Source organism: Bactrocera oleae, chromosome 6, assembly GCF_042242935.1.
Source record: "Bactrocera oleae isolate idBacOlea1 chromosome 6, idBacOlea1, whole genome shotgun sequence".
NCBI classification, from domain to species: domain Eukaryota; kingdom Metazoa; phylum Arthropoda; class Insecta; order Diptera; family Tephritidae; genus Bactrocera; species Bactrocera oleae.
Window position 1 is genome coordinate 12,610,552 of NC_091540.1, and position 13,213 is coordinate 12,623,764.

General features: G+C 33.8%; 1 protein-coding gene across 1 annotated transcript in view; it reads left to right on the forward strand.

Annotated features, from left to right (window-relative positions):
- HGTX (HGTX homeodomain transcription factor) overlaps positions 1-12,926 on the forward strand; it is a 37,773-nt gene extending 24,847 nt beyond the window's left edge. Inside the window, exon 4 of the mRNA XM_014238509.3 lies at positions 12,411-12,926. Coding sequence (XP_014093984.2) covers positions 12,411-12,614 — 204 coding nt within the window. The 3' untranslated portion in view covers positions 12,615-12,926. The remainder of the gene's footprint in view (positions 1-12,410) is intronic.
- Positions 12,927-13,213: the final 287 nt, after the last annotated feature.

Here is a 13,213-nt window from a genome sequence, read left to right on the forward strand (position 1 = left end):
GGAGAGAAAAAAATGTTTGTTTTTTTTGCTTAGCCTGACGGTCAAATTTGTAGATTATAAAAAAAAAGAAAATTTTTGGAAAAAAAAATTTTCTAACATCACTTTAAAATTAAAGTTTCGAGTTAAAATTTTTATTTGGTAAAAAATGTTCGATAACTGTTCTGGAAGCTATGGAGAGTTCTCTTGCTGGCCAATTAAAAGTTATCAACTTAAAAATAAATTTTGTGGTCATTATTGGAGTTTTAAAAAATGTTTTAAACGACAACATTATTTCCTGAATGTGAAGAGTTTAAACCAAAGAAAGGTGTTTTTGTCCAAAAAAAAATTTAACTCGAAATTTACTTTAAATTAGATTTAAAAAATTTTTTTTCCCAAAAATTTTCTTTTTTATAATGTACCAATTTGCGTGTCCAAAGTCGGTTGTCAACCGATCTTAATGAAATTTTACACAGGTCTTTGAGATATAATTTATAAGGTCTTGCCGGGTAGGATTTTTTCAATTACAACTATTTAAAAAACAAAAAACGTCGAGAAATGTTTACCAAAATCTGCATGTTTTTGTGAAAACGTCTGCCAAAAATACAACTTTCACTTTATTTGTTTTTTCTCCGTCCAAAACCGAGTTAATGATCTTAGTTCAAACACCTCTTTTGTTTCTTTTTTACTTTTTACAGAAATACTGGTCTCAACGCGAAAGCACCTTTTTTCCGAGTTACTGCCGGAAATGATTTCGTATTGGCCGATTTTTGAATATTTTCCTTTGAAAATTTGACAAAATTTTTATCAAATATGTATCTTTGGAGTAATAATAAATTTGAATAAAATATTAAATTTTTTATATGAAAAAAATAAAAATTATTTAAAATAGAGCTCATGTAACCCTTTAAAATAATTAACAATGGCATGAGATAAAAACAAATTTTTTTTGTTTTTATTCAAATTTTAGGAGTAGATTTTTTAGATAAAATGAGGAGAATCAACAAACATATTGTTATATTTCAAATAATAAAAAAACAGCATAATATAAAAGCAAATAAAAAATAAAAAAGCATAAGACCGAAAAACCTCAAAATATTCAAGAAAGCCAAAACTATCTTGAAATTACAATGATTTATTTTCAAATCAATTTAATACTCTGCTCTCTCCACCAATATTTTGAGTATATCATTTTATTTGCTTCGCAGGAGAATATGTGAAAATCACATGAAAATTATATTGCAGTATTTTATAATCGCTATAACCCACTAGTACAAGCAAAAATGTGTTCATAAGAATTTTTAAAATCTCTGCAAAGCAAATAAAAATTTAATTTGTATATTTTAGCTTATGCTTATGCTTTATGCTTATAGATATACCAAATAAAGTGCATTTCTAACATTTACGTTATAAAGTTTTTTAAAAAAATTTATATATTTTAATTTATAATAAAAGTATGCCGGTTGTAAATGCCAAAATGTTTAAAAGAAACTTATAAAATATCATAACAATATTAACTGCGCCTTTTTTTCACGAAATAGCTTTTTTATAAACCTAAATACAACTATATTTATTAAAATCTCTTAATTTCCAAGCAGTTGCTCTGAGTTAGCAGTGTAAAGCAAAACAAACGCAAATGTCATATTTTACAAAGAAGCTTTTCAATTGAGCTCTGCGCAGTGGCTAACGGCATTTTCTGTATTCAAAACGTGCTCGAGAATTCATATCATCAACACAACTCCCGACAGTCATTAATAATAACAGCTAAAACAAGGCAAAAAGCTACAAATGGCTCGTAATTATACATTTATACGCATATATACTAACGTGCACACATACACACATACCTACATACACACATAGTTATGTCAAATCTGAGTTACGGCATAAAATCACAACGTTATGAGCATCATTACTTTCATTGCATGGCGTTTTGATGTCTAATGTGTATTTGTTGTTGTTATTATTTGTGGCAAAACAACTGCTGTCCGTGTGTGTGTGTGTGTGTGTGCTTACAAATGGTTTTAATTATGCTAACATGCAATTATTCTTGTCAAGATCATTTCTCATATTATGAAAGGCTACCACACAACCGTTAGTTGCATTGGTATTGGTGCTTGTTGGCGGTGGTGGCGCTTTTCCAAGCAGCCACCCACTAGTGGTCACTGCATGTCTGTATGTTTGTTAAATTGTTAAGCAAGCGCCCATTTGCACGCATACGCTCACGCTATTGCTAGTTTTTTGTAGTATTTACTACACACATGCATACACATATGTATTGTATATATGTAAGTAAGTATGTGTTTTTGGCTGTTCGTCTCGCTGCCATATTAACTAATTTGCATATGCAAGCTGTCTATATCCGGGCAATAGCCGGACGTTTGATGCGCCCAATTGCTATTGTTTTTGTCACAATTTGCATACTATCGCATGCCAGCATGACACCGTTACACAGGCTAGCCTACAAGCATGCAAGTAATCTGTAAGGCAAAAACATTCATTCATGAACATCCTCTGTGCAATTCACCGCTTTTTATGTGCATAAAACACACATATGTGTGTGTGCGTGTATGGGTCGATATCATTCTGCTTCCGCTGCCCACACGCTTATACGCTTACTAATTGAATATGTATGAAGCGTCTCGCTTCGGTTACGCCAGAATAGCTAATAGATAAACCAACACAGTTACATACATATAGCATATATGAAGGTGTGTGTGTGTGTGTCTGTGCGTTGAGTACACTTGCCATTGCCGTATTTTTAATTTACAGCCAAATTGTTGCCATCGTCCTTTCGCACTCATTATGTTGTGACATGCAAACACATACACACATATACATGCATAGTTGCCCGCTTCAGTGTGGTCCATTTGTCGCTGCAGTTGTCGCACTCAGCCCATCTTCGTCATTTGCTCACCATACTCTGCCTCTGTGCTCATCCTTGGCATTCATTAAGCCATTCACTCATCCATTCATCAACTCACACAAGCACATACGCATATATCTACTCAGTTACGCTGCGCTGCATCCACACTGCGTACTACGTGTCGCCACTGCGCAACTGTCGCTTCGATTCAATTCCTCATAAAATCATAAACATTCGTACTCCTCATTCTTCGGCAATTAATCATTTCCTCGTCATAATCGCTAAATGCTTGTTGTTTTTGCGTATCTGTGTGTGTTTGTATATGTGTCGCACTGCGTTAGTGTTGTCATCTTTTAGGCGTAGATGCACTGCGCTTTTATGTTAATCTCTAAAAAGGTCATATAACAGTAAATTTTATATGTAGCTGCTTAACGCATTCAGTTTGTTTAACTTTAATAAATAGTTAAGCATAATTTCATAAGTCGATTTTATAAAAAAAAAGAATCTTTGGAGCAAAAATTTATTTTGTTCCTAAAAAATGCTTGTTAGTCATAAATTAATGATTAAAACTTGAATTAGAAGTGACTTAAAAAATAAGTAATAATTTAATAAATTATGCGAAAAATTTTTTTATTAAAAAACAATTGGCACTCACATCAAATAACTTCCAAAAGCAGTAAGCACTAAATAACAACATATTTAACGCTTTTACTACCGTGGGGATTATGCATCGCTGCAGAAATTTAAGAAATTTACAAAAATTTAGTTTGCTTGCAATTTGCGTAAGAAAAGTTGCACTTGATAGTTAGCATACTTTTCTGTTTCAAGTCATCTCACTTTGTTTTGTTTAGTGATTGCGTCATTTTTTAAAGCAATTAGTTGCCAAAAACAGCTATGGAATGAGCACGTGTTTTTTTTTATAAAGTTCGTGGATTTTTAAGTGCAAACAAGTGCTAGTCTTCAACGGTATTTTGTGTAAATATAAAAAGCATTTTTTATAAGAATTAAGTACGTGAGCAACAAAATGTTCCAGATATATATATTTTTTCTTTGTTTTGAATCTCGATAATATGTCCCAATGCTGTGGTTCAAGTCATATTCACGGCATATATATACAGTAGTCATATGAAAATAGTCAATATTTCTTAAAATTTTTTAGAATGTATAGAAGAAGCTTTGATGGAAGTTTAAACACAAACGAAATGGCTGCAATGCTAGCTACCAGCGCCACTGTCCGCAGCGATTTTAGTGCGTCCGATTCCAAGTATATTCCAAATTTCGTTGAACAAATGCTCTGGCAACTCTGATAATTATACAGAGAAAGAAAATAATTCGCAAATTTTGGCGAGTGAGGGTTGCCATCTAACAGTCTCTGGTGAAGATAACGATACCTTATACCTATAGGCATATTTTGTTCTCGATGTTTTATTAGTGAAGAGATTGAATCCACATATTGATCCCAATTGCATGAAATTCTTCTAAGCTACAAAGAGGTTGTCAATTATGGCAACAAAATTTGGCAAAATTGTGTTTCCAAAAGTGGATACACTTATGTCTGCAATATTTACACTGTTAAAAATAACTCGCCAGTCCCATCTGGTACTTGAGGTGAGAGAGTCATTATAAAATTTAGTATATACTATAAATAAAAAAAAAACAGATTTAAAAATAAAAGTGCCATAGTGCCATTTAGCACGATGTAAATAACCCAAAGGGACATATTATAGCAGCACATATCTTTCTACACAAGCACAAGAGCTTTTGTGTTAAATTTTGTTTTTTGCCTACTAGACATTATATCTACCCAAGAAAATGTATTAATTTTTTTCAAACCCACTGCTTAGAGTACGGTAGTGAAAGGGTTAATTGGAAAATGATTTCAATTCTTTATTGTTTAATTATAATTTACTATTGTGTCAAAAAAGCTTTTAGCCAAATGTCAAATGCAAATTATTATATTGTAACCCATTAAAAAAAATTATCATAATTATGAACAAAAGCGCAATTTCGGCGTAAATTGTTGTTGTTGTTGCTGCTTGTGAACTTATAATTTGCTTTTTAACTCATAATTTGCTATTCCTTTAACGAATTGCTTTATGTTCACATTTTCGATTATTTATGGTATCACACTCACCTCTGCGAGACAAGCTCACGCACTGTGTTCGGCCACAACAACAAGTAATAACGGAAATCTGTTGCATTAATAGCTAATGAATGCCTATTATAAATTCGGTTTAATTTGTTGCGTAAGCAGAGTTGTCAAGAAATAATTGTATTGTGGCACAGCTGAGCTTGAAAATTATATGGCAAATTAAAAATTTATTGTTTATCGACAGCCATTAACAGTTGAACATTACCACGATTTAATGGATGTTTTCAGATTGACAAAAAACTATTTGGCAGAGCGTGAAGGAAAAATATTAAGAGCAAGAAACACCCGTCAATTATACATAAACAGTCAGTTATTTGAGAGTTCTCTACTCGTTATGTTTAAGTTTTGCTCGCTTTTCTGAAAATTTGTGTTTAAAAGTGAAGACACTAATAAAGTTTTCAAGTGGAATTCAATACTAAAGGTTATGATATTAGCCTAATCCTCAAATATAAGCGTTTGCGCTAATATATGGCTATTGTTTTGGCAGTTGCTGGCCGATTGTTTGTTCGATACACCACTCTCCAATACAATTGTAGTGTTGTGCATTATTTTTGGGTGCGTTGCTTAGTAATCTTCAGCGAGATACTCTCTTTAGGGTCTGAGGAAATTTTGTTGATTTATGGGCTTTTAAGTTAAATCCTTCTTAACCATGGTTTTATTAAATTTAATAATTAAAATATACTGTAAAAGCACTTACCGTTAGAAAAAATAAAATAATACTATTTTACAGGCAACTTTTATAAATTTTTAATTTCTTCCACGCACACATACATTCATATAAATATATATTACACCACTTAGCAATACTCAAATCAACCCACTGCTCTTCAATTAGTCATTTATCATATTTTACAACCAATTTTTCAGTTTAATAACTCCATGACCAAACTTTGTGATCCTCCTTACGCTCGTAAAACTAACTTAACTGCAATTTTATTTAGCTGCAGCTAAGCCGAAAAATCCATCACTATCGCCCACTGAGCAACTTTCTGCTCAAAATTAGTCAACTGCTGTCAATCTTTACGATTTTTCCATGAAGTTTATTACTACCAAAACCGCAATAAATCAGTCAAAACACAACTGAAGTATTCCTAATTTGGTTGTATGTATGTATTGTATATAAATACGTGTGAATGCACGACTAAATGTTAAATTGTGTGAGTAAAGAGTATAGTAGAGTCTATATACATATATACAAAGAATAAATACTTGTGCATAAATATATATATATATATGTATATAAATTGTTCATTTGTGTGGCCGGGTATGTGATATATATATGTACATATATATATTTATTTTTTATGCACAAGTATACGAAGATAAAAATAAACGAGTTCTTTGTATATGTATATATAGACTCAACAAAATATATATATACATATATTAGGGTGGAGTGAAAAAAAATTTTTTTTTTGCTTTTGCTTAGCCTGAGGGTAAAATTTTTAGATTATAAAAAAAGAAAATTTTTCGAAATTTTTTTTTTTAATACCTAGAGGTAAATTTCGAGTTAAAATATTTTTTGGACCAAAAAAAATTTTTTTTGGTAAACTCTTCACATTTATAATATATTAAAATAACCGAATTTGATGCTTTTTGACTCAAAATTTATTTTAACGCTTAAGGAATGCATGTTGTCTTATAAGACTTTTTTGTAAAACTCCAATAATAACCACAAAATTTTTTTTTTAATTTGACAACTTTTAATTGGCCAGAAAGAGGACTCTCCACAGCTTCCAGAACACTTATCAAAATTTTTTACGAAACAAAAATTTTAACTTGAAACTTTTGTTTAAAAGTGAGTAAGCCTCTAGATGTTAAAAAAAATTTTTTTCCAAAATTTCCTTTTTTTTATAATCTACAAATTTGTACCCTCAGGCTAAGCAAAACAAAAAATAAATTTTTGCTTCACCCTAACATATATCTATAAATTAAATTAACGGCCTTTGTCAAGCAACATAACTTTTGGAAACCCAGAGCATTTACTCACACTTGCACACATGCAAAGTTTGGTATGTGTAGAGATCGAGAATAAAGCCAAGCGCATAGTGGTGCGCCGATACAGTGGAAGATATAACCTTAAATAAATATATAAATATTAAATTGTTTAATATAGTCCTTCTACTATTCACATAGCTTAAGCTTAGTATTAAAAAATTTGCAAAAAAGGAAAAACAAAAATAAGATCTGAGGGTCCCATGCGATGCCTTACATATATACAAGTACACATAAATATTCACACTCAGTATTATATTATATAACAGATACTGGCTCTACCTTTTGCATCCACCTACAAACTCCTATATCATTTTTATCATATCCCGATGTATCAGTTTATATTCGCACCACAGAGGGGGGTACGGTTATAAATTTAAAATTTTATTTGGTCCTTTAAATTTACAACTACATACCTGTATATGCAAAGCATCTTTGTTGGCGTGTCGCTTTCAAGCGAATTTACATATCAGTTGGTTCATTTGTGTGGCCGCGCATGTGATATCCTTTTATCTACACACATATGTCAAAGGTAACACCACCAACACTACACCAACAAAAAGAGAAAACAACAAAAACAGCAGGGTTTTATTGGCATCTCTGCCCGGTACTCGTACCACCTGGCGACATTTCGTCAGCCATTTCGTTTGTGTTGACTGATTTCTCAGCTTTGAGCGCTTGCTGCTTTGCGACGCATGCGCTCTGCATACACTTTGAATGGCACAAACACGAAAACCAACAATATTTTGATTTTATTGCTTACGCCTCTTAGCATAGCATGGCGGCCGTTGCCACCACTAACACCACTAACACCATCACAACCACAACAACGCGTCAACGCCGCCGAAAAGCCATAAAAATTTGAATACTTGACTTTTTGGTATTATTGCACCCATTTATTTTATTTAATTTTTTTTTTTTTTGTTTGTTGCTCTGCTGGCCTTCTATTGTTAGCCATTTCGGTTATTCCAGGTATCCACCAAGCCATACATATATAGTATTGAGTGCCAGCTAGACAAGTGGTCCTTGGTCGCTTTGTTCGATTTTTTGTGCATTGCTCATAAATCTATCGAAATTCGGTTGCTTGATGTGTCTCAAATGGCAGCGCAGCGAATTGATTGCAGCCGGCGACAATGTTTGATTGACTTTGACATGTTGCTGTCATAAAATGCCTTGAACCGGTGCGTCGCTTACGCAATTGAGTGCACAAGTATTTACAAATATATATAATGTTTATGTGTATATAAATTTTGTGTAGCATACATCATACATATATAAATATATACCAGTATAAATACATATGCATTGTATATACTTATATCTGCATATATAAGTATCTATATATTTCTGTTTAATTTTCTGTGTCTTCGTCTATTTGATATATTATCTTATATCTTATATTGTTTAGTTTTTCTATAAACCAACTGCTGGTTACTCATAATGATCTGGACCAGCTTTTCACGGAGCAAGGAGTTTAATTTTCGGAGGTTTCAGCTAAAGTTGGCTGTGATTAACTCGCTTTTTCTCTAAATTCGTGCTTACTCATACTTTGAGAGTTTAGTGCAAGAAAAATTTGAGAAAAATTTCCAAATAAATCATATAAAATAATATGATAGTGCATAATCGAATCTAGTGACATAGTAAAATAATAAATAGGTTCAAAATACATCATTGGACTGAGGTTGTATTCTAGTGTAGAATTTCAAAACAAATTGAAAAAAATATAAATTATTTTCGCAGATATAGACATTTTACTGATCCGGCCTCCAAACTGTTTCGCCTGGATCTAATCGACTAAAAGCCTATACTCGAAACTTTAAATGCGTTTTTCTCAGACCACACTTTTTCAATACGTTACCCACGATTGTTTAGATTTCTAGAGTTCTACTAGATCGATTTATTTGAAATTTTCATAGAATCTTCGTTATAGACCTCCCTCGAGTATGAACTAGCTTCATGCCCAAATTTCAATTTTTACTATTTTATATAAATAGAATACCAGAAAATAAAAAAAATGGTAAAAAAAAGTCGCCATTTTGTCAAAAAAAAATTTTTTACTTAACGTATGAACTAACAATTGCGACATCGTTGCAGATTGATAATCTTTTTTTTCAATTCAGATGACTAGGAGGGTTGAAATGATGGGTGTGCTCATGCGCCAATTTTTGAGACGCCCGACTTCATCAGCTGTCAGTTTTTTAAATAAATAACAACAATTTTTTTACATTTTTTTCTGTACTCTTGTGACATAAATAACTGATAAAAAGATCCATGGTAAAAATATTGATTGCTTTTTTTTAAGACACTTGAAAAATTACCTAAAATTCATGTCTCTAAAATAGAATACCCCTTAAGGTCATCATAAACTTCTAATAATATGAAAAAATATATTTTTGACCGTGAGTGCACAGAGTGCTAATTGTTATAATTAAGTCAGATCTATTTAGTAAAACTTGAGCTTTTAAGCGGCTTTCGTCTATATTTATATAGCTTCCATTAAGCATGTGTCAATAAGTCGTTTGTAGCAGTACTAAACATGAGATATATGATAGAGCATCTTATACATATGTTAACGAGACACTACACGAGTGCTATTCGGGTTAACTCTGTCATCGAGTTCAACATTATTTCATAGCCCTGTGCGCTTTATGTCTTTATATGCAAAATTCGAAGGTTTTCTAAATTTTTTGCCTTAATGAGTAAGTTCTATGTTCTTAAGGATGTTTAGATGTATTTCTGCCTTTACTAACCGGTCCACTCTGGAGTTTCCCAATAAAGCAAATCCTCCACTTTAATTTTTGAAACGGAAGAAGGAATTTTTTTTCTTCGTCTATTTTGAACCTTCAAACATCTTCGAATAGACGAAATTCTTTGAATGTCATATAAAATCCATAGAACCTGCATGTAATTAGCCATTGCAACACATTCATTGCATAATTTACAACTTCATTTGCGCATTTGGGTAATTATTATATTATAAGTGACAGTATGTGCAAATAAAAATGTAATTAATTTTGCCTTATGACAACAACAAAATGAAGTGAGAAAGGCGTTGGCATTGACTAACAATTATACACTCGCACATACATATGTACATGGGTGCCAAAACATGCCAAAAGCGTGTGGGTAAGCCACAAAGCAACATGTTACATACATAAATACATACGCACATATAAATCCTATACGTTGCGAAGATTTTACGAAGAGTGAAAATATTTTATAAAAGACCTCAAACAGTCCGTTACAACACCCACACACCCGCATTGTGTTGTAACAGCTGGCAGCGCGTTGGAGCAAGACAGCGGTGGCACCAACAACAGTACACGCAGGCAACGCACTATTAGATGGCATCATTAAGGATGCTTTTCATGGTCATTATTTTCTGGCAACAGCTGTGACCGAAAAATCTCTGAGCAAGCAAAAAATGCTAACAGACATACCACAGTGGTGTCAAAACACAGCTATTTCCACTATTTTCGCATAATATTTGTTGTTACATTTATAAAAATATATGTATAATATTTATATGTTTGCTTATTGACGGAGAAGCCCGCAACTCAAAGCTTGGCTCGAATATTATGCTGCTTATTCGATGTGTCTACTATTTTTGTAACTGATTTGTTGTTGTGTTTTCCAACTTCAATCACACTTTTGTTCAAATTCCATAACTTAGCTCTCGACGGTTTGTCTCTAGGTATTACTGTAAGTGTAATTTCTGTTGCAAAAAGATGTGAAGATATGTTTTTGTTGTTGTTGGCTACATCTTTACATTGTTGTATGTGATTTTCTGCAGCTGTTTCCAACTGTGTGTGCCAGACAGGTAGTCTGACATATAGAATGACGTTAATTTATTTTTTTAAGCTTATGGAGCAGATTGTATATATTCTATAAAAGAATCAAGATCAATCCATTGGAGCCAAGCTATTCACGGAATCTCTTAAAATAGTTTTTGGAGTACGCGTTGCTTTAAAAAGCCCTACATGGCAACATTTCTTCAATACATTTCCCTTGAACGACAAAAATGACTAAATTACCATGCAAAGCTTGCCACAGAATTTTTAAAAACTTGAAAAGTAATTAACCGTTGCATTGCAACCACATCACAACAGGCAACAGCTGTCGGCCATAAACTCGAAAAAGCAAGCAAAGGGCCAGCAAAAGCAACCGTCGAATCTCAGCTAGAAGTGGCATGAGTTGGCGGCACAGCAACTGTAGCGGCTGCCTAATGATGCAAAGGCAGTGAATTGTCTGGCGCAAAAGTGTGTTAATGACCGCCAAAAGCAGTAGCCAGCAGTAAAGCGACGTTACAGCATGAATGAATGTGCCACATTGAGCATAGAATGAAGATGAAAAAAAACAACACGGTTAGGTCCATTGCTCGTTCTTTGCTAAGCAAATTATGTCGTCAACGCTGTCATTCGAAGCGCTCAATGAGCTCGAAAATGTGCTGCACACTCTGCCGCTTGAGTTACTGTTTTTGAGCTCATTGTGTGGCTGCCACACAAAAACATGAGACACACACAAACACACACACACATACAAATAGCGCCTGAGACAATGAGACATGATATACGAAGGCAAGCTCGATTTTTGGCGCTCAGCCTGCTTGAGCCGTTCATGCACACGCACATGTGTATGTTTGTATTGCTGGCAACATATGTTGCATGCCACACTATTAAGAACCTCAGTGATTTTTGTACCGTGGCTTGCTTGCAAAATGTAGCCTCACTTTCGCACGTCGCCAAAGCGCAACCAAATTCGTTAGTCATGGTTTGCGCTAAACCCTCTCTAACGTACCCACCCACCCACACTACCACATTCCACGTGCCGCCTTCAGCACTCTACTCACCCACTTCTTGCAACGCATGCCGGTCGCTTGGTGCTTTATTTTCTCTTAATTGAGGGTTAACCGGCGTTGATGATGCTGCTTATGGGGTGGCGACTGTGCCTGTCGCAAGGCCAACTGTGCCACTTGTGCCGCGCTGCATGCGTGCCCTAGCTGCTGTGTTGAATTTTTGGGCATTATTTGGTAAGCAACGATGTCTGTGACCGCCTTAATGCCAACAACGACTTAATGACTTTACACATGTTACCATTGGCGTCGCCATCAACGAGCTCGTGTCGGCGTACGGCACCAAACTCAGCAGCAAAAGCCAACGTCAACGTCAAGTTGAAGCATTAAAGTTGAAACTTCGCTTTGAAAAGGTTGAGTTTGTCGCTTAGACGCGCAATAAATGCGAGTAATCGCAGGCCTTGCCCACTTTTAATTAATTGCACACATATAAAAGTTTAAGTATTCGACTTCCGAGATCCCTTACACATATGTATTGTAGTAATTAAGTGAGAATTAAATGCCAACCACACCACATCTACCTTTTCACTTAACTTTTACTAATCTGTTTCTTTACACTTGGCTTGCAGGTTTGGTTCCAGAATCGGCGCACCAAATGGCGCAAGAAACATGCTGCGGAAATGGCCACCGCCAAGCGGAAACAGGACATTATGGGTGGTGGCGAACCCGATGGCGACTGCAGCGAAACAATGGACAGCGACAATGAGAGCTTGGACATGGGCGAGAATCCGGCGCAGAGTAAACGTTGTCGCATGGGTGATAATTACCGTTAAATGCTGAAGCGGCATGGCATGCACCACTGAACTCTGAAGGCCACTAATATATAAATAGTTTAAATATAACAATATACTAGTTAATAAAAAACGGTTTAATTATTTTCCTAACGTTTACTTACCGGCGCCAAATGGTGATAGCAGAAAATCTCTGAGTTTTAAAGCAGTCTTCTGAAGGCTTACTAAGTTAGTCTCCCTTAAAATAGTTACGAATTGAATGCAAACTTTTAAATTTAATTTTTTATTATATAGTTAAGTGTAAATTAGCAGACTTTAAGATTTTTTTGGAAAATGTAAATATGTGTGCGTACTTTTAAACTACTTTTTTTAATATGTAAATTGTGTATTTGTATAGCTAATTATGCGTAAATATGATAGAAATTAAAATTTTATTGACTTCAAAATGAAAAAAGTTAAAGAATTTAAATAAATGGCGACAATGCGGCTTAGCAGTTAGTAAATAAATTAAGGCAAATCATGAAGTTAAAAAACGTTACTTTGAGAGAAAAATTACTTCCAAAAACTTGGGCAGCAAGTGCACCGCCTTTTAAAAAATATTCAATTAAATAAATTTCAATTTTTTAATGACTTAAGTTTTA